At 47.5% G+C, this 26,364-nt stretch overlaps 1 protein-coding gene across 9 annotated transcripts in view; it reads right to left on the bottom strand.

Moving 5' to 3' along the window:
* pja2 (praja ring finger ubiquitin ligase 2) overlaps positions 1 to 26,364 on the bottom strand; it is a 104,195-nt gene that overhangs the window by 72,159 nt on the left and 5,672 nt on the right. For 4 of the 9 annotated variants that reach the window (XR_005461624.1, XM_038805133.1, XM_038805128.1 and 1 more), the window contains exons 2-3: positions 12,092 to 12,287; positions 7,571 to 7,771 (exon numbers count right to left, since the gene is read on the bottom strand). The exons of 1 other annotated variant lie outside the window; for it this stretch is intronic. Coding sequence is in view for 6 of the 8 variants with exons in the window: in XM_038805133.1 (XP_038661061.1) it covers positions 7,571 to 7,771; position 12,092 (202 nt within the window). In the remaining 2 variants the exon portion in view is untranslated. Of the gene's footprint in view, positions 1 to 7,570; positions 7,772 to 12,091; positions 12,288 to 26,364 lie in introns of those variants that run through there. 4 more of the 9 variants (XM_038805129.1, XM_038805130.1, XM_038805134.1 and 1 more) reach the window with 3 other exon arrangements.

The following is a 26,364-nucleotide window of genomic DNA, read 5'->3' as shown; positions in this document are numbered from 1 at the left end:
TCCCACCCATGAGCTCTAGGATCAAAGCAGGGCACTGGAGGTGCATTTAAGCGGGAAGGAAAATTAAAATAAGCAATCCAGACACTGGCTGTCTGGAAGCTATTACCATGTCAATTGCAGTCAACTAAAACATTTTTTTCTCTTTGAAAGTGAATAGAAGCCTTCCCGATCAAAGGCCGAGAGGATTTTCTATGAGTGTTTTCTATGAAGTAACATCTGAGGCAGGTGTAAAGGGCGGGGGTTTGCGGAGGTGGGGGGAGAGGTGACCCAGCAATTCTCTTGTTTCCCTTGGTGACGGGTGTGGGGGATGGCCTACTTGTGATCTATGGGGTGGGGCAAGATTTGCGGTATGTGACTGGGTGGGGTCAGTTACTGCTCAAAATGATGGCCTGATAGCAGCATTCGGAACGGAATCCCTTGACTGCCTGCTATGCATAAATTTGTACAAGGGACAGTGAATCGTTCCTGCTGCCGCTCCCAGCACCAGTGCAAACCAGACACAATTCAGTTCTTGCAGGAAAACTTTCTCTCCCAAACTGTGAATCCAGCCCATAAAAATAAATGCAATTTCAAATAAAGTGGCAAACAGGGTAAGACTAAAAGGTTCCACCCAGGAACACACCAGTTTTCCTGTGGATGGAATAACCAAAAGTTTTAGGAGTTAACGGAAATAGATCTGGAGTGTTCCTATGGGCTCGAGAAAGGAATGGAATTCTAATCTATAAATTGCAGTGTAAGATTATCTTGGAACAGGGCAGCACAGTAGCAGAGTGGGCTAGCCCTGCTGCCTCACGGCGCCAAAGTCCCAGGTTTGATCCCGGCTCTGGGTCACTGTCCGTGCGGAGCTTGCACATTCCCCCCGTGTTTGCGTGTGTTTCGCCCTCACAACCCAAAGATGTGCAGGGTAGGTGGATTGGCCTCGATAAATTGCCCCTTAATTGGAAAAAATGAATTGGATACTCTAAATTTATTTTACAAATTATCTTGGAACAAGTGACTGCGTGGGATGAATTAATCTGCAAATGTTTTAGAAGTTTTAATCCGGTTCTTTATTTCAGCACTAGATAGGCGGCTGTAGAAAATGGAAGAATGTAATTGTGGTGCAATAGAAGTGCTCTTCTGATTTTCAGCTCTTGAACATTTTGGGGCAGGGTAGAGGGAAATCCTGTTCCTGGCTGTGCTGCAGCTGAACTCTCTTGTGCTTGGTCCAGACACTGGGGACGCGATTCTCCGAGCCCCTCGCTGGACCGGAGAATCGGGGCAACCGTGCCACGCTGCCCCGACGTGCGATTCTCTGAGGTGCGGAGAATCAGCACCATTTGCGCCAGCACGTTTGGCGCGGCGTTTGGCACAGCGCTGGTCGCGGGCCGGCACCGGTCGCGGGCCGGTATCCGTGGCCAGGCCGCCGATTCTCTGGCCCGAGCGGAAACGGCAGAGTCCCACCGGCACCGTCCACCCCTGGTCGCTGCCGGCTGGAACTCTGCATGAAGGATCAGGGGGCTCCGATGGGGTCTGGCCCACGATTTGGGCCCACCAATCAACAGGCCGGCCTCTCTCCCCCAGGCCGACATTGTTGCGTGGCCGGCCCCTGAACCCCCACGCCATGTTGCGTAGGGGCCTGGCACGCTGAAGAAATCCCTCGCACATGCACGGGTTGGTGCGGCCCAATTATGCATGCGGGTTGGCGTGGTGCCCATTTGGTGCTGGGAAGGGAGGCTGGAGCGGAGTGAACCGCTCCAGCGCCGTGCTGCCCCCCCCCCCCCCGTGCCCGTTTCGCGCCATCGTGAAATGCGACAGCAGTCACAACGGCGCCAACACTGAGTCTCCATTTTGGAGAATCGCGCCCTGGGTACCTGAATGGGAAAAATTACACCTTCCTGTACTAATGGAAAGAAAAATAAAATAAACACAAGAACTAGATGCTGATGAGCCCAGTAACAGTAATATATGAAATATCAGATAGTCAAAAATAATATAGCTAAAGAAACATGAACACTAAGTTATGACTAGTTTATTGGAATTTCTTGCCAGTGTACAAGGAAATATTCAGTGAATGGTAGATATTTAGATTTTATCAAAACTTTTGACAGTGTCACATTGGAGATTGGTCAGTAACATAGGAAGGCCTGGGAAGCACAAGCCTCATACAAATTTGAAGCTGTTTTGTATCACAGACAACGAAGACTAGCTGCTTTTGGAACTGGATTGGCATAAAGATCATCATGCATTAATCCTTGTCATTATTGCTTATAATAGAGATTTGAAAGTGGAAAAACAAAACAAGCTTGCAAATTATCCAAAATTTGGTATGGGGCGGGGGAGGAAGAGAATTAACATGTGGCAAGTAGATCAAAATAGAGGCATTTTAATTTATTATGGAAGATGGGGGTTATGAGTGGCTGATGAATGCAAAGTGATTAAAGAAACAAAGGAAATAAGGAAGAGAAATTTAAGACAAATGGTATTTATTACACACACACACACAGAATGTCTGGTGGTTCTCATGGACAATTTGCCAAAACCACGAGAAATGAAGAAAGCAAATAGCATATTGGGATGAATAAACAGGTGACTAAAGTTCCACTGGCTGACCATTGACAACTTCTGAACTTACCCAAAACAATCTCTACTTTAAGATGGTCCACCACCATCTCATGACAATAAGGGATGTGAAATGCGGCCTTGTCAACATTCCAAGAACAATTTTTTTTTTTTTTATAAAGTCTTTACAAGGGAGAATGAACTCAAAATCAGGAGGGAACGCGAAGAGATCATTTTAATTGAATTGACAAAGAGTAGCTAATATATGGTAAACTTTCACAAGGAAGAAAAAGGAGTTGTGATTCAGGATGGGGTTGCAAAGATTTTTAATATGAAAGAAACAGGACTGACAGATAGAAGAGAAATAAGTATTTAGTATTTTCTAACAATTGAGTTGGTCTCTGCATAATGATTTCTTCCAGTTCTTAGAGAATGTGGTTATCAATCCCGCTACCTCTCACATACAAATGAAACACCCTAACACTTGAGCTAACTCCCCAGGCTCTTCCAGTTCTATATGTAGATAGAGTATTGGTTAGCTGACAAGAAGCAGAGAGAGTAGGGATAAGTGGGTAATTTTTAGTTGACAAGCTGAAACTAGTGGAGTGCCACAGGAAACAATGCTGGAGTCTCAACTATTTATCATCATAATAAACGACTTGGATGAAGAGACAGAATGTATGTTTTCTAAATTTGCTGGTATATATTTGCTAAATTTGCTGATAACACAAAGATAGATAGGACAGCAAGTTGCGACTACGTAATGCGTCTACAAGGAATATATATATATATAGGTAGGACTGCAAGTTGCGAGGACATAATGTGTCTGCAAGGAATATATATAGGTTATGTGAATGGGTAGAAATTTGGCAGATGGAGTATAATGTGGGAAAATAAGAATTTGTGCACTTTGGCAAGAACAGAAGAGCAGCATACTATTCAAATGGAGAATAGAACACTGGCAGAGGGAACCAGGTATCATGGTACATGAATCAGAAAAAGAAGTACGCAGGTACAGCAAATGATTAGGAAGAGAAATAAAATGTTATTAATTTCAAGAGGAATTAAATATAAAATTAAGGAGGTTGTGTGACAGAGTTATGTAGCACAGTTGTACAGAGCACTGTTGAGACTACATCTGGATTACTGTGTACAGTTTTGGTCTCCTTATGTAAGAAAGGATTGCATTAGAAGCAGTTCAGAGAAGGGTTACTCGACTAATTCCTGGTATTAAAGGGGTTATTTTATGAGGAAAGTTGGACAGTTTGTCTTCAAGGTTATGAGGGGCATGGATAGAGTGGATGGGCAGGCACTCTTCCCCAGGGTGGAGGGGTCAGTTACCAGGGGGCATAGGTTTAAGGTCTGTGGGGCAAAGTTTAGAGGAGATGTGCGAGGCAGGTTTTTTAAGCAGAGGGTGGTGAGTGCCTGGAACTCGTTGCCAGGGGAGGTTGTGGCAGCAGATACATTAACGGCATTCAAAAGGCATCTTGACAAATACATGGATAGGATGGGTATAGAGGGATACGGCACAAGGAAGTGCTGAGGGTTTTGGCAAAGGTTGGTATCATGACCGATACAGGCCTGGAGGGCCAAAGGGCCTGTTTCCGTGCTGTATTGTTCTTTGTATCCATTGGAGTTTATAAGAACATGAAGTTATTGTATTGAAACATATCATGTTGAGGGGACTTGACAAGGTGGATGCTGAGAGAATGGTTCCCCTTCTGAGAGAGATAAAAACTAGTCAACACAGTTCAAAGATTAGGAGGCCCCATTGAAGAGAGTTGAGGAGCAAGACTTTATCTCAGAGGGTCATAAGTCAGTGCCATTCTCTTTCCCAGAGAGGAATGGGTGCAGGTTCATGGAATACCTTTAAGGTGGAGTTAGATTGACAAGGGAGTTAAAGCGTATAGGGAGTAGGCAGGAAAGTAGAGCTGAAGCCTCAATCAGCCATGGTCTTATCAAATGGTGGAGCAAGCTCAGGATTCTGACTAGTCTACTCATGTTCCCAATTTATATATTCATACACTTTGCATATGTATATATATCTATTCACTACCTTATGTATTTTGACCTGCGAGTCCCTACCAGGTGAGAATTCGTAGCTTCAGCCATACACAAAGGGACCACCACTTTAAACAACTTTAGCACAATCCCTGATTTTACTTTTCATTGGCCGAGTTCAATTTAAATTACGCATTTATTTTGGAATAAACCAGAAACTTAGCTGAACAATAGCAACAAATATTTCAAATTTTCAACGGTTAGATTATTTTTTTTAAATGTCTTCACAGTACATATATTTAAGTTTCCCAAACCCTGAAGACCTATTCAAGGATGTTATAGCAAAACATACTCATTTGAAGTACAGTCCTAACCACTTATGCCATGCAAAAGTCTATACTGAGCAATTTCCTTTCAGCAAAGAAATGAATTACAAAGACGATGCTTACTTCATACAAGAAGCAAGCTGGCTGTTCCAGACAATGCATTAAGCTCTTTGAAACTTGGGCCTGAAACTTGCTTGTTCAGCATATGCAATTGGCGGGCCTAGAAGCAACTGCAATCAGCCCTCACCCATAATTTCACGCCGACTCAGCCTTGCCGGGGGTCGGTAAGAAGGCAAGCACTGAGAGAAGCGAGGGTGTGGGTGGGACCTCCCAGAAGGCTGCTGAGGAGCTGCCTCAGGGAGCTGCAGTAGTATAAAAATGAAATGAGTTCAATAAAATTCTGCAAATAGTGTCAATACTACAAATTCAAGAACCTGAAAGCAGACCACATACCACCTCATCCCATAAACGTCTTCTATTTTATTTAACTCCAGACATTTTATCCTGCCTTGGATAGTTAGTAGCGAAAGCATGAAGGTCACCTAGCCAAATATAAAAATGGATGTGCCACATAGAATTGCTGACATTGGCTCCTTAATGGGCTTAACTTCCCGTTTAATTGTCAGCAGGCACATTTCTGACTTCCACACACACCCACCGACCATAATGATGCACACGAGCCTGATTTGGGGTTGGATAAACACCCGCAAGTTCAAAGTAAAATTCTGGCCTGAATGAAAAGCATTTGAAATCCTCTAAAATATCCATTTCAGTGGCAAAAAGCGAAACAAAAAGTAAACTATTTGCACGATTCACAATAAAAATGGTAGACATCTCCCTGACACACACAACATACACACGATTCGCACTGATTTTCTTGGAGAAAAGGCGGTTGAAAGGAAATTTGATAGAAGTACACAAAAATCATGAATAGGTATGGCAAAACTGTTCACTAGTGGAAAGAGCAAGAACTAGAGGGCACAGATTTAAGGTTATTGGCAAAAGAAGCGATGGAGAAATAGAGGGTGCGATTCTCCGCCGGTTGGGAGAATAGCGGGAGGGCCTCCCGACATTTTTAGTGCCCTCCCGCTATTCTCCTCCCCCCCCTCGCCCGACCCACGTCACGAATCGCCGCTCGCCGTTTTTTACGGCGAGCGGCGATTCTCCGCGGCCGATGGGCCAAGCGGCCGGGCCTTTACGCCCGTTTTCTCACAGCAGCAAACACATCTGCTTGCTGCCGTCGTAAAAACGTGCGCTGGATGCCCGTTTGGGGCATCCAGAGGCCCATTTGGGGCGGGAGCACCACCGTTGTGGTCGGGAGGGGAGAGGCCCTCGATCGGTGCCCACCGATCGTCGGGCCTGCGTCCAAAAGGGACGCACTATTTCCCCTCTGCCGCCCGACAAGATCAAGCCGCCACATCTTGTCGGGCGGCGGTGGAGAAATGCGGAACCCGCGCACCGCGCATGCGCGGGTTGGAGCCGGCCGCGCGTCATCTTGGCGCGGTCGTTAAGGCCGCGATGCCGTGATTCCCGGGGTCCCGCTCCTAGCCCCGATTTTGGGGAGGGAGGGGGGGAGGGGAAGGGGGGGGGGAATCAGGTTCCGGGAACGGGCGTGAAGGCACGGCCAGTTTCACGGCAGCCTTTACGACTCTCCACATTTGCTGAGAATCTCGCCCAGAATCCCTACAAGCAGAAGGAGGCCATTAGGCCCATCGAGTCTACCTCAACACTCAGAAAGGGCAGCCTAACCAGACTCTGTCACCCTATCCCTGTAACCTCATAACTCCACCTAAACTTTGGACACTACGGGCAATTTAACACGGCCAATTCACCTAACGCGCATGCACATCTTTGGACTGTTGGAGGAAACCGGAACAAACACAGGCAGACTTGGGGAGAATGTACAAACTCCACAGAGACAGTTACCCAAGGCCAGAATTGAACCCGGGTCCCTGATGCTGAGGCAGCAGTGTATGAAGAAAACAATTTTAACGCAGTAAGTGGCTGGGATTTGGAAAGCACAATCTGAAAGTATAGTGGAGGCATGTTCAATTGAGGCATATTATATCATCTGAAAAGAAAGATTACAGGGAAAAGGCTGGGGAGTGATGCCAGGTAAACTGCTCCTTCAGAGTGTAGACAGGACTGGCAACATGGCCTCCTTCTGTGCTGTACAATTCTGTGAATTTTAACTATTTTCCACAGAAAGAGTAAATATTGCCTCTTGAATGGAGACTTATCAATTTCCTCAAAATTTGAATTAGGCAGATTAACTATTTGGTTGAGAACTTTCCCACCAAATCAGATCAAAGCCCAGAGCAGAAATTAAAATAGTTCTGAAACACACGTCATTGACACATATTAAAACCACACTGGCTGAAACTGAATGTTGGGTTCAAATCACTCTGAAAGCCTCATTCCTAAACCTTCAGCAACAAGTGAGTGAGTAACAGACACAGTCCAGCAGATTATTTAAAGAGCTATCACTCAAAATAAATTCACTCTTATTAATACTGTATTATCTGTGGTTTAGAGATTGTACTTTGTAGAATACACCTGCCATAAGTAGTGGGGGCTGCAATCTTTTATAAACCCAGTATCAATTCCAAACATTCCAGCCTCTACATTTCCTCAACCTTCTGAACATCCAAATCTACTTATTCGTTTTAGACAGCTCATATCATATATGAAACACAACACACATAAACCATTATCTTTTGAAACAGTGTTTAGCTCCATTCCTTCCCATTGACGTTCATTTTCTTTTAACTGATTCCATCGCTTGGCAATAGAGGGACGAAAGCTAACATAAGCATGCCTTCTCCCATATCTTCTTCCGGTGATTGTCTGATAACCTCCTGCTGGTCTGGGCCAGGCTGCCTTTCCAGACTCTTGACCCATCACTACAAAACAAAGGGGAAGAAAAATCAGTTCAAACTGCACAAGAAATTATGTAACATTTCAATTTTCTCTCCCCTATGTGTTTTACAGAGATATGAGTCAACTTTTAAGTAACATACACTGAAGTACAAGAACTAAAGACTGAGAATGAGTGCATTTTCAATTAATTTATTTGCAAATGCTAAAAGGAGCCAAGTATAGATAAAATTCTGGTAATTTACTATTCGTCTTCAATTTTGGTGACATTCTCCACTGCAGGCCCAGCTCTTTACTTTGGGTTCTCAAAGAAATATTTCCGATTACCACAATGCCAAGGTATGCAGTTTGATCTTTTTATGGGCTTCCAAAAGCTCGAGATGCAAAATATAGATCTCCAGGGTAATTTTCCAACTTCGCCTCCCAAGCAGCACCTGGCAGACTGGTTCACCCAATCACAGACATATGTTGATGACTTCCCCCAAAAAATGGATTACCTAGGCAGGACCAACTCACCATAATCCATGCTGACTTTCAGATCAACTCATAAGTGCCCATGTATTTTGTGACTTTGCAGCCGACAACTGATTTCTGTTACTTCCCTGTAGCTGATACTAAACCAATGTATCCATAGTTAACTGGTTTCTCCCTCCCTTCCTGCTTAAAAACAGAGGCATTGGCAATTTTTTTATCCAAAAGATATAATCACTGAATCTAGAGTTTTGGGAAAAATATTACATTAAAAATGGTACAAATTCAATGTGTGTGAAGGAACAGAAGACTTGGAAGTACACATGCGTAAATCTTTGAAGAGAGCAGGGCAAATTAATAACGCTGTTCAAAAAAGAGGGAATTCTTGGTTTTATGGCAGAGAGCTCAAAAGCAGGCGAGTTAAAGTAAACATTTATAAATCACTGATCCGGCCTCAGCTGGAATAGCATGACTAATTCTGGGCATCACACTTTTCGAAGAACAAGGGTTAAGCGGAAATTTAATTGAGGTTATCAAAATGAGAAGTTTTAATAAAGATAAGTAAGCTGAAACTGTTTTTACCAGCAAAGAATTGGTAAGCACAGAATATGGGCGGCATGGTAGCAGTGGTTAGCACTGTTGCTTCACAGCACCAAGGACCTGGGTTTGATTCCTGGCATGGGTCACTGTCTGTGTGGAGTCTGACTTTCCCCAGAGTCTGTGCGGGTTTCCTCCGGTGCACCGGTTTCCGAAAGACGTGCGTGTTAAGTGATTTGGACATTCTGAATTCTCCCCGTGTACCTAAACAGGCGCCGGAGTGTGGTGACTAGGGAATTTTCACAGTAACTTCATTGCAGTGTTAATGTAAACCTACTTGTGACACTAATAAAGATTATCAAGATTTAAGATAATTGGCAGAAAATCAGAAGGGAGAAGAGGTTTTGAAAATACAAAACACAGTTGTTATTCCTGAAATTTTATTCCTGAAAGTGGGTAGTGGAAGTAGATTGATCAGTAACTTTAAAAAAGGGACTGAGTATATGATTTAAAAGAATTGTAGTGAAAGCTCATTGACTAACTGGGCAATTCTCAAGTACAAACAATGGACTGAATGACCTCCTTCAATACTGCAAAATTCTTTGCTTCTGGAGAAAGATATCGGAGAATGTCTTCATATATTCCTTTATACTCTGGGTGGAATAAATCAGTCCATGGGAATTTGCGTCTAAAGTTTTATTAAATCCAAAAGGTTCCTCTTCTTGACTTTAATCGTTCCCTGCTACCACTGGTACTCTGTCCATTCCTCCACAATGACAACTGCAACATATATATATAGCACCTTGTCCCAAGGTGTTTCACTGGAGCAATACAAAACAACACATGAAGGGTATTAGGTCAGATAACCAAATTTGGGTAAAGAGGTCAATTTTAAATAATGACCCACAGGAGGCTAGCGGAGCAAGTAGTACTGGAGCCCAATTGGCTATTTCAGTGACTAATTAAGGACCACTTCCTACTTCTGTTGGCATTTTGTCAGTGGTGGGGGAGGACATTCTAGGCAATGACTCCCACATGCCACATGGGGAAACTGCAAATAAAACATGATGACTTTCAACAGGTTCTATGAGAAGACTCTCCTCTTTACGCACCCATTCATATGCGGAGGACACTCGGCAGCATTCGGGTGCCCCAGCAGCAAAGGCAGTAAAATGCAGCACTGGCATTTCCACCTTGCACAAAAGAAAGTGTGGTTGTTGCAGATAATTCTGTGAAGCCACACATATCCTGTTTTGAAAATATAATTGCTATTCCTTCACTGTTATTGAGTCAAAATCCTGGGACTCTCTTCCTAACAACACTGTGGGTGTACTTACACAAGATGGACTGAGCAGTTCAATAAGACGACTCACCATCACCTTCTCAAGGAAAATCATCTCAGTCCCTGGACATTGCTGCAGGAGTTCTTCAGGGTACTTGCCCTAGGCCCAACCATCTGCAACTGCCTCCTCAATCACCATCCCTGCACCATAGAACACGATTCTCCAGCTTCTTGGCGCTTTCGCTCAAGCGAAACGAGGCCGAAAACGAGAACTGCGGCAGGCGCCAAACAGTTTGGCGATGCAACCAGCAGCTCCCGTGGGAGAAATCGGGATCTCGCCGTAGGATGCGAGAAACCAATTATCACCACTTAAGCCCCAGCCTCCCGTCATTCATCAGCCTCCCCAGCAAGTGATCATGCTGGCGCCGATTAGTACTCATATTTTAAAACGTGAACCTGGCAGAAGAGCTTCTGCGGGGACCCAAGGAGGTGACTAGCGATCTTTGCTCACAGGCAAAGAACCAATGGGCCCTGGGCTTGCCACCCCAGTGCTTGGCGAGATGTGGGAGAGCCTCGGTTGGGGATTGGGAACCCTCCGCAGGGGTGTGTCGCCTTGGAAAGCTTTTGTTGGAGGGGGGGGGGGGGGGGGGGGGGGAGGGGGGGGGGGGGGGGGGGGGGGGGCAACCTGCTCAGGGCACCACCATGCTAACCCTTGGATCATGTATATCCGTTCCAGGGGCAACCCTTGTCCCTGCCCCATCTGCCCAACCCCCCACCAATAACCCCCACTGACCAACGGGGCCGCTGGCCGTGCACTTGAAGATACTGCTAATAGGAAATTGGCAATCGTGGTTAAGTGAGCAATTCACACAACCCCTGGATTCCCGTGGGTGGGGGGGGGGGGGGCATGTAGCATGTGGGAGTCATTGCCTAGAATCCCAATCAACCAAGGCTAAGGATTCGGAGATTGGCCTGAATTGCGGAAGAAAAGTTATGGAGGTGTCACTAATGTTGTTCACAAGGATGTTTATTGTGTTTTACAACTCCCCACTTTCCCGATGGTGCCGTAGAATCTCATCAAGGTCAGCCTGGTATGGTTTGACATCCGCCAGCAAGGCAGACATTCTGTAGAGACCCTCAGCCATGGCTGTCACTGAGTGTGCGAAGCCTTCGACACCTCCACTAATGGTGCCGGCGCCACGCACCAAGCTCTCCAATGCAGTTGCCACCCTACCAGTGCTGGCCTCAGTGCCATGCATTGCCCGTGATATTTCCCATGCCCGTAGCCTCTGGGACTGCTCCAAGCGGCTATGGACCTGCTGTAGTATCGCTGGCATCTCCCTCGGAATGTCTTGGCCGCTCCCTAATGTCTCCATCAGCTCCGGATGACCTCTTCCACAGGCTCAGCATCAGCTGGGGCCCAGCTGGGTCCTGGAATCCAGCAGACCTCCGACTGCTGTTTTGCCTGGGGGTTTCTGCCTCCACCTAATGTGCATCAGCAGCTGTGTGATGCTGACCACAAACATTTCCCACCGCGATGCGTATATCTGCGCTGGTGACCCGACTATTATGGTGACATCTTCAGAGCACTCCTCCGAGACATGCGCCTCACGGTAGCATGGTGGTTAGCATCAATGCTTCACAGCTCCAGGGTCCCAGGTTCGATTCCCGGCTGGGTCACTGTCTGTGTGGAGTCTGCACGTCCTCCCCGTGTGTGCGTGGGTTTCCTCCGGGTGCTCCGGTTTCCTCCCACAGTCCAAAGATGTGCGGGTTAGGTGGATTGGCCATGCTAAATTGCCCGTAGTGTAAGGTTAATGGGGGGGATTGTTGGGTTACGGGTATACGGGTTACGTGGGTTTAAGTAGGGTGATCATTGCTCGGCACAACATCGAGGGCCGAAGGGCCTGTTCTGTGCTGTACTGTTCTATATTCTCATGGGAGGTGGGAGAGGGGGCCATCCGGGATGGGCCGGCACCATCAGCTGGAGGACCTACGGGAAAATGCACATTTGGTTAGTGGGAGGGCTGGGTCAGTCAGTAAGGCATTAACAACTCACTTTTGATAGCTCCTTTGGTTGGGGCCCGATGGTTCCTCACCTCTGGGGCCCGATGGTTCCTCCCGCCAGCCTCTGCGTTGGTAATCGCTCTGTCCTCTACCTCCAAGGCCTGCTCCTCAAAGGAGGTGAGGATTCTTATGTCCAGCACACCACCGCCAGTCTGGGCCCTCTCCTGGCGATTGTGGGAGAGCTTTTCCTGAGGAGACATAGAGAGCATCATTCGCCTCACGCATGGTTCACAGTGGTTGAACGGGGGGTGGGGGGGGGGGGGGGGGTTGAAGGGAGAGAGGTGGCAGAGGGAGGGTTGGGGGTTGCATGGAGAGTTGGGGGTAGATGCTCATGAGAGGGCAGAACGGACTCGGGGCAGGGGGGGCACTGGAGGCCTGTCCTCCTGGCCACACTCCTGGCGCTCACAGTCACCACCAGGCATTACTGGTTGCCTTATGGCTGTCCCTCCAGGACCCCTGGGGTAACAGGACATCCCTTTTGGCCTCCGCTGTGGCTAGGAGCCTCCCCAGATCTGCATCCCCAAATCTTGGGGACGGTCGCATGGGCGCCATTGTTGCGATCTGGTTGTAGTTGACTGAGGAAATGATGCTTAAGTGCTGCTCAACCTGGTTAGCGGGTGGCTGGCTATTGGGGTGCCAACGAATTTGCTGCAGAGAATTTCATTTGCGGCGAGAAGCCCATGGGGCCTCTCAAGTGGACCAATTAACGCTGGATAGCGCTGCCGGCCTCACTGGGCCGAGTGCCAAGAAGTTCGCATCAATTCCTGCTTGCTATCACCTTTCTGGAGTCAGAAGTAGGGATATTCACGGATGCGTTAATGTGCAAAATATTCACCACTATTTGCAACTCCTCAGATGCTGAAGCAGTCCATGCCCATATGAATCAAGGACTGGACAATTTTTAGGTTTTGGTTAATAAGTGGCAAGTTACATGCATACCATGCAAGTGCCAGGTAATGGCCATCTCCATCAAGAGAGAATCTAACCATTGCCCCTTGAAATTCAATGGCAGGGACTTCTGGTTGCGGTGATGCGGAGCTAAGCCGCACGTTCAGTAGCTCCCGCTATTTTTGGACTTTCGGGCTCTTTTAAGGGCCCGCAGCGGTGCTGATTGGACTTTCCCCCTGGTGGGAACACATCCACTATGCTCATCTGCCGGTGGATGGACTGGACCAGGAGCGGAGCGGTCAAAAAATCGGCTTTGGAACAGAGAAAGGTACAAGGCAGGAAAAACAAGATGGCGGCGGGCGGGGAACCGACAGCGTGGCAGCAGTGGGCGCAGGAGCAGCTCCATCGCTGCTTTAGAGAGCTGAAAGCTGAGATTCTGGAACCGTTTAAGGCCTCGCTGGACAAGCTCATGGCGACTCAGATGGCTCAGGGTGCGGAGATCCGAGAGCTACAGCAAAAGGCCTCGGAGAGCGAGGACGAACTCCTAGGCCTGGCAGTGAAGGTGGAGTCGCACGAGGCGCTTCACAAAAAATGGCTGGCAAGGATGGAGGAGATGGAGAACGGCTCCCATCGGAAGAACCTGCAGATGTTGGGCCTCCCGGAGGGGCTGGAAGGTTCGGATTTGGGGGCCTACGTGGTTGTGATGTTGAATTTGTTAATGGATTTGAGGATGAGCGGGTGGAGGGTCTGGGGGTCCCAATCGAGTTGGAGGCGCTGATGGAGGCGCTGGGGAGCATGCAGACAGGGAAAGCTCCGGGACCCGACGGGTTCCCGGTGGAGTTTTATAAGAAGTTTTCAGATCTGCTGGGCCGGCTGCTTGTGAGGACCCTGAATGAGGCGAGGGAAGGGGGGGGTGCTCTGCCCCCGACGATGTCCAGAGCAATAATCTCACTGATCCTGAAGCGGGATAAGGTCCCCCTCCAGTGTGGGTCTTACAGGCCGATTTCGCTCCTCAACGTGGATGCAAAGTTGTTGGCTAAGGTACTGTCCAGAAGGGTGGAAGATGTGATTCCGATGGTTATCCGTGAGAACCAAACGGGGTTTGTGAAGGGGAGGCAGCTGAATGTCAATGTACGGCAGCTTCTTAATGTTATGATGATGGCGTCGGCGGCTGGGGAGGCGGAAATAGTAGCATCAATGGATGCGGAGAAAGCTTTTGACAGGGTAGAGTGGAGCTACCTGTGGGAAATGCTGAGGAGGTTCGGGTTTGGTGAGGGATTCATCAGCTGGGTGAGGTTGCTGTACAGCTCCCCAGTAGCGAGTGTGATGACGAATGGGAGGAGGTCAGAGTACTTTCGGCTTTCCCGGGGGACGAGTGCCCCTTGTCTCCCCTGCTCTTCGCGTTAGCGATTGAGCCCTTGGCCATGGCGCTGAGGAATTCGAAGAACTGGAGGGGGATTGTGCAGGGGGGGGGGGGGGGGGGGGGTGGGGGGGAGCACCGGTTGTCGCTGTACGCAGATGATTTACTGTTGTACATCGTGGATCCGGCGGGGGGATGCCAGAGGTGTTGAAGATACTTGGGGAGTTTAGGGACCTTTTGGGCTACAAGCTCAACGTGGGGAAGAGTGAGCTGTTTGTGCTGCACCTGGGGGACCAGGAGAGGGAGATAGGAGAGCTCCCGTTGAAGAGGGCGGAGAGGAGCTTTAGATATCTTGGGGTCCAGATAGCTAGGAGCTGGGGGACCCTGCACAGGCTAAACTTTTCGAGGCTGGTGGAACAGATGGAGGAGGAGTTCAGGAGGTAGGACGCGCTGCCACTCTCTTTGGCGGGCAGGGCCCAGTCAGTTAAGATGACGGTGCTACCGAGGTTTTTGTTTCTTTTCCAGTGCCTCCCCATATTGATTCCGAAGGCTTTTTTCAAGAGGGTGAATAAGAGTATTCTGGGGTTCGTGTGGGCGCGGAAGACCCCGAGAGTGAGGAGGGTATTCCTGGAGCGAAGAAGGAAGGTAGGCAGTTTGGCGTTGCCCAAACTGTGTGGGTATTACTGGGCTGCAAACGTGGCAATGATTCGCAGGTGGGTGATGGAGGGGGAGGGTGCCGCATGGAAGAGGCTGGAGGTGGCGTCCTGTGTGGGTACGAGTTTGGAGGCATTAGTGACGGCCCCGCTTCCACTCCCCCCGGGAAGATATTCCACGAGTCCGGTAGTGGTGGCGTCCCTCAAAATGTGGGGGCAGTGGAGGCGGCACAAGGGGGAGGTGAAGGCCTCAGTGTGGGCCCCGATACGGGGCAATCACCGGTTTGCACCAGGGAGAATGGATGGTGGTTTTTTGAGTTAGCATAGGTCCCAGGCGGATGGGGGACCTTTTCCTCGATGGGAAGTTTGCGACTTTAGAAGAGTTGGAGGGAAAGTGGGGCCTCCCCCCGGGAATGCTTTCAGGTATATGCAGATTAGGGCGTTTGTTAAGCGTCAGGTGGCGGAGTTTCCGCTGCTGCCGCCAAGGGGGGTGCAGGATAGGGTGCTCTCGGGGACATGGGTAGGATTTCGGCAGTTTATCAGATGATGCAGGAAGAGGAGGAGGCCTCGGTGGAGGAGCTGAAAGCGAAGTGGGAGGAGGAGCTAGGGGAAGAGATCGACGATGGGACGTTGGTGGATGCCCTGGGGAGGGTGAACATGTCCTCTTCTTGCGCACGGCTCAGCTTAATTCAGCTGAAGGTGCTGCATTGGGCGCACATGACGGGGGCCAGGATGAGCCGGTTCTTTGGGGGGAGAGGACAGGTGTGGGAGGTGTTCGGGAGGCCCGGCGAACCACACCCACATGTTTTGGGCATGTCCAGGGTTGGAGGGGTTTTGGAAGGGGGTGGCGGGGACTTTGTCCAAGGTGATCGGTTCCAGGGTGGAGCCGGGCTGGGGGCTCGCGATCTTTGGGTAGCATCGGAGCCGGGAGTGCAGGAGGCAAGAGAGGCCGGTACCCTGGCCTTTGCGTCTCTAGTAGCCCGGCGTAGGATTCTCTTACAGTGGAGGGACGCGAAGCCCCCGAGCCCGGAGGCCTGGATCAACGACATGGCCGGGTTCATCAGGCTGGAAAAGGTAAAGTTTGCCCTGAGGAAGTCGGTACAAGGGTTCTTCCAGCGGTGGCAGCCCTTTCTCGATTTCCTGGCGGAGGGTTAGAGGGTGGTCAGTCTCAGCAGCAACCGGGGCGGGGTTCGGGGTTTGTTAAGGGGGTTTGTTTCTGCGACGATGTGTTTGCTATTTTCTTCTTTTTTGTATTGTTATTAGTTATTAATTTATTACTCTGTATTGGGGGGATTTCTCTTTCTGTTTCTGTTTAGTTTTACACCTTGTTTACTTTAACTGTTGGGAGAAAATTTGTTGTTGAAAAATTTGAATAAAAATTATTTTAAAAAAAAGAAATTCAATGGCATTACCATCGCTCAATCCCTAACTATCATCCTGGGGGTTACCACTGACTTCCTCAGGGTGTCAGAGGTCCAACCATCTTATGCTGCTTCATCAATGACCTTCCTTCCATCAGAAGGTCAGAAGTGGGTATGTTTGTGGACGACAGCACCATGCTCAGCACCATACACTACTCCTCAGACACTGAAGCACTCCATGTTCAAATGCAGCACGACCTGGACAATATCCAACCTTGGACTAACAAGCAGCAAGTAACATTCACACCACACAAGTGAGACAAAGACCATCTCCAGCAGGAGTCATAGAGGTCGACAGCACAGAAAAGGCGCATCGTCTCTGTGCCAGTCAAAAACAACCGTCAAAGAATTCTAATACCATTTTCAGCACTTGCCCCACAGCCTTGCATGTGTTGGCATCACAAGTGCACATCTAAATGCTTCTTAAATGTTATGAAGGTCTCTGCCTCCACCACCCTTTCAGGCAATGAGTTCCAGACTGCCATCATCCTTTGGGTGAAAAGGGTTTTCCTCACATCCCTTCTTAAACCTCCTGCCTGTCACCTTAAATCTCTGCCCCGGTCATTTATCCCTCCACCAAAGAGGAAAGTTTATTCCTATCTACTCTATCTATGCCCCTCATGACATCCCAATCATGTCCCCCTCAGTCTCCTCTGCTCCAAGGAAAACAATGTTCTATGTTCTATCCAACCTCTCTTCATAGCTAAAATTTTCCAGCCCAGGCAACACCTGGTAAATCCCTTCTGAAACCTTTCCAGTGCTATTACATGCCTCCTATAATTTGGATTCTAGAACTGCACCTAATACTCTAGGTGTGGCCTAACCAACATTGTGTACAGTTTCAGCATAAGCTCCCTGCCCTTAAATTCTGTGCATTGGTGAATAAAGGCCTTCTTAACCACTTTATCCACCTGTATGTATAACAGATGACTGCACATTGTTCAGTACCATTTACAACTCTGATTGAAGCAGTTCATATCCAAATGCAGCAAGACCTGGACAATAGCCGGTCTTGGACTAGATCTAATCACCACCCCTAAACATTCAATGGCATTACCATCACTGAATCCCCAACTATCAACATCCATTGATAATTGAGGGCAGCAGGGTAGCATGGTGGTTAGCATAAATGCTTCACAGCTCCAGGGTCCCAGGTTCGATTCCTGGCTGGGTCACTGTCTGTGTGGAGTCTGCACGTCCTTCCCCTGTGTGCGTGGGTTTCCTCCGGGTGCTCCGGTTTCCTCCCACAGTCCAAAGATGTGCGGGTTAGGTGGATTGGCCATGCTAAATTGCCCGTAGTGTCCTAATAAAAAAAGTAAGGTTAAGGGAGGGGGTTGTTGGGTTACGGGTATAGGGTGGATACGTGGGTTTGAGTAGGGTGATCATGGCTCGGCACAACATTGAGGGCCGAAGGGCCTGTTCTGTGCTGTACTGTTCTATGTTCTATAAGAAACTGATCAGGAATGTGATGAAATATTCTCCACTTGCCTGGATAGGTGCAGCTCCAACAACTCTCAAGAAGCTCAACACCATCCAGTAAAAGCAGCCCGCTGATTACTTTGACATTCAATCCCTCCACCACGGACAAACAGTGGAAGCCATGTATACCATCTACAAGATGCAATGCAGGAACTTACCAAGATTCCTTTGGCAGCACTGTCCAAACCCACGACCACTAACATCTAAAAGGACAAGAGCAGCAGGTACCTGGGAACACCACCATTTGGAAGTTCCCCACCAAGTCAGTCACCATCCTAACTTCGAAATATATCACCATTCCTTCACTGTTGCTGGGTCAAAATCCTGGAATTCCCTCCCTAACAGCACGATGGGTATATCCGCACCTCAGGGACTGCAGAGGTTCAGGAAGGCAGCTCACCACAATGTTCTAAAGGGCAACTGGGGATGGGCAATAAATGCTGGTCCAGCCAGCGACACCCACATCCCGCAAATTATTTTTTAAAATAAGAAACTTTCGACCTTTTTTTAAATTCGCCTCCGGAAGAGACCCAAAATGGATCATTCACTCGGCACTTCTGGCTAAAGATTGTTTTGAATTCCTCAGCCTCATCTTTTGCACATATGTGCTGGGCTCCTCAATCATTCAGAATGGGGATATTTGTGGAGCCTCCACCACCAGTGCGTTGTTTAATTATCCACTACCATTTACGGCTGGATGTGGTAGGACTGCAGAGCTTATAGATGTGATGCGTTTGTTGCGGAATCGCTTAGCTGTGTCTATAACTTGCTGCTTATGCTGTTTGGTGCACAAGTAGCCCTGTGTTGTAGCTTCACCAGATTGACACCTAATTATTCGGTATGCCTGATGTTGCTCCTGGCATGCTCACCTGCACTCTTCATTGCACCAGGGTTGACCCCCTGGCGTGGTGGTAATGGTAGAGTGGGGAATATGTCAGGCCATGAGGTTGCAGATTGTGGCTGAATACAATTCTGTTGCTAAAGGTCCACAGCACTTCATGGATGCCCAGGATTGAGTTGCTAGATCTGTTCAACTCTATCCCATTTAGCACGGTAGTAGTGCCACACAACACGATGGAGGATATCCTCAGTGTGAAGACAGGACTTTGTTCCACAATCTCCACAATAACAAGGATGTGCGGTCGTGAACAGATGCATCTGCAGGTGGCAGCTTAGTGAGGATGAGGTCAAGTGTGTTCTTCCCTCTCATTGGTTCACTCACCACCTGCTGCAGTCCAGTCTAGCAGCTATGTCCTTTAGGATCCGACTAGCTCCGTCTGTGGTGGTACTACCAAGCCACTCTTGGTAATGGACATTGAAGTCCCCCACCGGGAGGATATTCTGAACCCTTGGCACCCTCGGTGCTTCCTCTAAATGGTGTTCAACATGGAGGAGTACTGATTCATCAGCTGATGGCGGCCGGTACATGGTAATCAGCAGGAGGTTTCCTTGCCCATGTTTAACCTGAAGCTATGAGACTTCATGGGGTTCAGAGTCGATGTTGAGTACTCCCAGGACAGCTCTCTCCCGACTGTATATCACTGTGACGCTACCACTGTGGGTCTGTCCTGCCAGTGAGACCGGATATATCCACGAACGGTGACAGTGGTATCTGGGTAGCCATGATGTGGAGATGCCGGCGTTGGACTGGGGTGAGCACAGTAAGAAGTCTTACAACACCAGGTTAAAGTCCAACAGGTTTGTTTCAAACACGAGCTTTCGGAGCACGGCTCCTTCTTCAGGTGAATCACCTGAAGAAGGAGCCGTGCTCCGAAAGCTCGTGTTTGAAACAAACCTGTTGGACTTTAACCTGGTGTTGTAAGACTTCTTACAGTGGTATCTGGGACATTGACTGTAAGGTATGATTCTGTGAGTATGACTGTCAGGCTTTTGCTTAACTAGTCTGTGAGACAGCTCTCCCAACTTTGGCACAAACCCCCAGATGCTAGTAAGAAGGACGTTGCAGGGTTTACAGAGCTGGGTTTGTTGTTGTCGTTTCTAGTGCCTGGTTCGATGCCAGGTGGTCTGTCCGGTTTCATTGCTTTTTTGTGTTTTCATAGCTGTTGAATGCAACCGAGTGGCTTGAAAGGTCATTTCAGAAAACATTTAAGAGTCAACCACATTGCTGTGGGTTGGGAGTCATGTGTAGCCCAGACCAGAAAAAGATGGCAGATTTCCTTCCCTAAAAGACATCAGTGATCGACAATAGACAATGATTTCATGATTATTAGACTCCTTAATTCCAGATATTTTATTGGGCTTAAATTCCATCTCGGGATTGGAACCCAGGTCCCCAGATCATTATCCTGGGTTTCTGGATTACTAGTCCAGCAACAATACTACTATGCCACCACCTCACTGCAGCTACTACAGGAGGTCAGAGGCTAGAAATCCTCCTGACGCCCCAAAGCCTGCCCACCACCAAGGCACAAGCCAGGAGTGTGATGGAATGCTCTCCACTTGCCCACAAGCATGCAACTCCAATAACATTCACGAAACTCGACATCATCCAGGACAAGGTAGCCCGTTTGATTGGCACCCTCATCAAATATTGACTCTCTCCCACTGAAATGACATGGTCAGCAGACATGTGGGAATACAACCACCTGGATGTTTCCTTCCAAGTCACTTACCATCCTAACTTGGAAATATATTGCTGTTCCTTCATGGTCGGTTCAAAATCATGGCCAGGAGTGTGATGGAATGCTCTCCACTTGCCCGGATGCATGCAACTCCAATAACACTCACGAAGCTCGACACAAGGGCTGAAGTGGAATGTAGCAGCTCACAACCACCTTCTCAAGGGAAATCATCACAGTCCCAGGACATTGCTGCAGGAGTTCCTTAAGGTAATTTCCTCGGTCAAACCACCTTCAGCTGCTTCATCAATCACCATCCCTCCATCATAAAGCCAAAAGTGGGGATATAGCTGATGCGCTGATTGCACAATGTTCAATACCATTCGCAACTTCTCAGATATTGAAGCAGTCTGTGCCCATATGCAGCAAGGTCCCAACAATTTTCAGATTTTGACAAATAAGTTGGATTTTCATAATGCAAGTGCCAGGCAATGGCCATCTCCATCAAGAGAAAATCTAACCACCTCCCTTTGATCAATGGCATTACCATAGCTGAATCCCTCACCCCGGAGAGTTAACATTAACGAGAAACTGAGCTGGACCAGCCATAGAAATGCTGTGGCTACAAGATTTTTCACAGTGCTCAGCAAAGGTATATACCAACAAAAAGGAAGGACAGTAGAAAGAGGGAAAATCGACCGTGGATATCTAAGGAAATAAGGGAGAGAATCAAATTGAAGGAAAAAGCATACAAAGTGGCAAAGATTAGTGGGAGACTAGAGGACTGGGAAATCTTTAGGGGGCAACAGAAAGCTACTAAAAAAGCTATAAAGAAGAGGAAGATAGATTATGAGACTAAACTTGCTCAGAATATAAAAACAGATACTAAAGGTTTTGACAAATATATAAAACGGAAAAAAAAGTGGCTAAGGTAAATATTGGTCCTTTAGAGGATGAGAAGGGCGATTTAATAATGGGAGATGAGGAAATGGCTGAGGAACTGAACAGGTTTTTTGGGTCGGTCTTCACAGTGGAAGACACAAATAACATGCCAGTGACTGATAGAAATGAGGCTATGACAGGTGAGGACCTTGAGAGGATTGTTATCACTAAGGAGGTAGTGATGGGCAAGCTAATGGGGCTAAAGGTAGACAAGTCTCCTGGCCCTGATGGAATGCATCCCAGAGTGATAAAAGAGATGGCCAGGGAAATTGCAAATGCACTAGTAATAATTTACCAAAATTCACTAGACTCTGGGGTGGTCCCAGTGGATTGGAAATTAGCAAACGTGACACCACTGTTTAAAAAAGGAGGTCGGCAGAAAGCGGGTAATTATAGGCCAGTGAGCTTAACTTCGGTAGTAGGGAAGATGCTGGAATCTATCATCAAAGAAGAAATAGCGAGGCATCTGGATGGAAATTGTCCCATTGGGCAAACGCAGCATGGGTTCATAAAGGGCAGGTCATGCCTAACTAATTTAGTGAAATTTTTTTGAGGACATTACCAGAGCGGTAGATAATGGGGAGCCAATGGATGTGGTATATCTGGATTTCCAGAAAGCCTTTGACAAGGTGCCACACAAAAGGTTGCTGCATAAGATAAAGATGCATGGAATTAAGGGTAAAGTAGTAGCACGGATAGAGGATTGGTTAATTAATAGAAAGCAAAGAGTGGGGATTAATGGGTGTCTGGTTGGCAATCAGTAGCAAGTGGTGTCCCTCAGGGATCAGTGTTGGGCCCACAATTGTTCACAATTTACAAAGATGATTTGGAGTGGGGGACCACGGGCAATGTGTCCAAGTTTGCAGAAGACACTAAGATGAGTGGTAAAGCAAAAAGTGCAGAGGATACCAGAAGTCGACAGAGGGATTTGGATAGGTTAAGTGAATGGGCTCGGGTCTGGCAGATGGAATACAATGTTGACAAATGTGAAGTTATCCATTTTGGTAGGAATAACAGCAAAAGGAATTATTATTTAAATGATAAAATATTAAAACATGCTGCTGTGCAGAGAGACCTGGGTGTGCTCGTGCATGTGTCACAAAAAGTTGGTTTACAGGTGCAACAGGTGATTAAGAAAGCAAATGGAATTTTGTCCTTCATTGCTAGAGGGATGGAGTTTAAGACGAGGGAGGTTATGCTGCAATTGTATACGGTGTTAGTGAGGCCACACCTGGAGTATTGTGTTCAGTTTTCGTCTCCTTACCTGAGAAAGGACGTACTGGCGCTGGAGGGTGTGCAGAGGAGATTCACTAGGTTAATCCCAGAGCTGAAGGGGTTGGATTATGAGGAGAGGTTGAGTAGACTGGGACTGTACTCGTTGGAATTTAGAAGGATGAGGGGGGATCTTATAGAAACATATAAAATTATGAAGGGAATAGATAGGATAGATGCAGGCAGGTCATTTCCACTGGCGGGTGAAAGCAGAACTAGGTGGCATAGCCTCAAAATAAGGGGAAGTAGATTTAAGACTGGGTTTAGGAGGAACTTCTTCACCCAAAGGGTTGTGAATCTATGGAATTCCTTGCCCAATGAAGCAGTTGAGGCTCCTTCATTAAATGTTTTTAAGATAAAGATAGATAGTTTTTTGAAGAATAAAGGGATTAAGGGTTATGGTGCTCGGGCCGGAAAGTGGAGCTGAGTCCACAAAAGATCAGCCATGATCTCATTGAATGACGGAGCAGGCTTGAGGGGCCATATGGCCTACTCCTGCTCCTAGCTCTTATGCGCTTATTAAGAGCAGGTCAGAGGCTGGAAATTCTGTGGAGAGTAACTCACCTCCTGACTCCCAAAGATTAGAATATAGAACATTGCAGCGCAGTACAGGCCTTTCGGCCCTCGATATTGCGCCAACCTGTGAAACCCCTCTAAAGCCCTTCTACACTATTCCCTTATCATCGATATGCCTATCCAATGACCATTTGAATGCGTTTAGTGTTGGCGAGTCCACTACTGTTGCAGGCAGGTCATTCTATGTCCTTACTACTCTCTGAGTAAAGAATCTACCTCTGACATCTGTCCTATATCTATCTCCCCTCAATTTAAAGCTATGTCCCCTCATGCTGGACATCACCATCCGAGGAAAAAGGCTCTCAATGTCCACCCTATCTAATCCTCTGATCATCTAGTATGCCTCAATTAAGTCACCTCTTAACCTTCTTCTCTCTAACGAAAACAGCCTCAAGTCCTTCAGCCTTTCCTCATATGATCTTCCCTCCATACCAGACAACATCCTTGTAAATCTCCTCTGCACCCTTTCCAATGCTTCCACATCCTTCCTATGATGCGGCGACCAGAACTGCACGCAATACTCCAAATGCGGCCGCACCAGAGTTTTGTACAACTGCAACATGACCTCATGGCTCCGAAACCCAATTCCTCTACCAATAAAAGCTAACACACCGTACGCCTTCTTAACAACCCTCTCAACCTGGGTAGCAACATTCAGGGATCTATGGACATGGACACCGAGATCTATCCGCTCATCCACACTACCAAGAATCTTACCATTAGCCGAGTACTCTGTCTTCCTGTTATTCCTTCCAAAATTAATCACCTCGCACTTTTCTGCATTAAACTCCATTTGCCACCTGTCAGCCCAGCTCTGCAGCTTATCTATGTCCCTCTGTAACTTGTAATATCCTTCTGCACTGTCCACAAATCCACCGACTTTAGTCATCTGCAAATTTACTCACCCATCCTTCTACGCCCTCCTCCAGGTCATTTATAAAAATGACAAACAGCAGCGGCCCCAAAACAGATCCTTGTGGTACACCACTAGTAACTGGACACCAGTCTGAACATTTCCCCTCAACCACCACCCTCTGTCTTCTATCAGCTAGCCAATTTCTGATCCAAACTGCTAAATCACCCTGAATCCCATGCCTCCGCATTTTCTGCAATAGCCTACCGTGGGAAACCTTATCAAACGCTTTACTGAAATCCATATGCACCACATCAACTGCTTTACCCTCATACACCTGTTTGTCACCTTCTCGAAGGACTCAATAAGGCTTGTGAGGCACGACTTACCCTTCACAAAACCATGTTGACTATCTCTAATCAAATTATTCCTTTCCAGATGATTATACATCCTATCTCTTATAAACCTTTCCAAGACTTTTCCCACAACAGAAGTACGGCTCACTGGTCTATAGTTACCGGGGTTATCTCTACTCCCCTTCTTGAACAAGGGGACAACATTTGCTATCCTCCAGTCTTCTGGCACTATTCCTGTAGACAAAGATGACTTAAAATATCAAAGCCAAAGGCTCAGCAATCTCCTCCCTAGCTTCCCAGAGAATCCTAGGATAAATCCCATCTGGCCCAGGGGACTTATCTATTTTCACACCTTCCAGAATCGCTAACACCTCCTCCTTATGAACCTCAAGCCCTTCTAATCTAGTAGCCTGTATCTCAGTATTCTCCTCGACAACATTGTCTTTTTCCTGTGTGAATACAGACGAAAAATACTCATTTAGCACCTCTCCTATCTCCTCGGACTCCACGCACAACTTCCCACTACTGTCCTTGACTGGCCCTACTCTTACCCTAGTCATTCTTTTATTCCTGACATATGTATAGAAAGCTTTAGGGTTATCCTTGATCCTACCTGCCAAAGACTTCTCGTGTCCTCTCCTGGCTCTTCTTCGCTCTCTCTTTAGAACCTTCCTAGCTAACTTGTAACTCTCAAGCGCCCTAACTGAACCATCACGTCTCATCTTCACATAAGCCTCCTTCTTCCTCTTGACAAGTGTTTCAACTGCTTTAGTAAACCATGGTTCCCTCGCTCGACCACTTCCTCCCTGCCTAACAGGTACATACTTATCAAGGACACGCAGTAGCTGTTTCTTGAACATGCTCCATATTTCCATTATCCCCATCCCCTGCAGTTTACTTCTCCAGCCGATGCATCCCAAGTCTTGCCTCATCGCATCATTATTGCCTTTCCCACAGATATGACTCTTGCCTTGTGGTATATACGTATCCCTTTCCATCACTAAAGTAAACGCCATCGAATTGTGGTCGCTATCACCAAAGTGCTCACTTACCTCCAAATCTGACACCTGTCCTGGTTCATTACCCAGTACCAAATCCAATACGGCCTCGCATCTCGTTAGCCTATCTACATACTGCGTCAGGAAACCCTCCTGCACACATTGGACAAAAACGGACCCATCTAAAGTACTCGAACTATAGTGTTTCCAGTCAATATTTGGAAAGTTTAAGTCCCCCATAATAATTACCCTGTTACTTTCGCTCCTATCCAGAATCATCTTTGCAATCCTTTCCTCTACATCACTGGAACTTTTCGGAGGCCTATAGAAAACCCCTAACACGGTGACCTCTCCTTTCCTGTTTCTTAACTCAGCCCATACTACCTCAGTATTCGAGTCCTCATCAAATGTCCTCTCAGCCACCGTAATACTGTCCTTGACTAACAATGCCACCCCTCCCCCTCTCTTACCACCTTCCCTGAGCTTACCAAAATATCTAAACCCCGGCACCTGCAACAACCATTCCTCGCCCTGCTCTATCCGTGTCTCTGAAATGGCCACAACATCGAAGTCCCAGGTACCAACCCATGCCGGAAGCTCACCCACTTTATTCCGGATGCACCTGGCATTGAAGTAGACGCACTTTAAACCACCTTCCTTCCTGCCGGTACACTCCTGCAACTTTGAAACCTTACTCATGACCTCACTACTCTCAACTTCTTGTGTACTGCGGCTACAATTCAGGTTCAATCCACTTCTGAACTAGTTTAAACCCTCCCAAAGAGCATCAGCAAAGCACAAGTCAAGAATGCGATTAAATAATCTCCACTTGCCTGGATAATCTCCGCTTGCCTGGCTGAATGCAGATCCAACATGACTCAAGAAGCT

The sequence above is a fragment of the Scyliorhinus canicula genome, chromosome 8, assembly GCF_902713615.1.
Source record: "Scyliorhinus canicula chromosome 8, sScyCan1.1, whole genome shotgun sequence".
Classification (NCBI taxonomy): Eukaryota; Metazoa; Chordata; class Chondrichthyes; order Carcharhiniformes; family Scyliorhinidae; genus Scyliorhinus; species Scyliorhinus canicula.
This window is presented reverse-complemented; position numbering and strand designations above follow the sequence as displayed.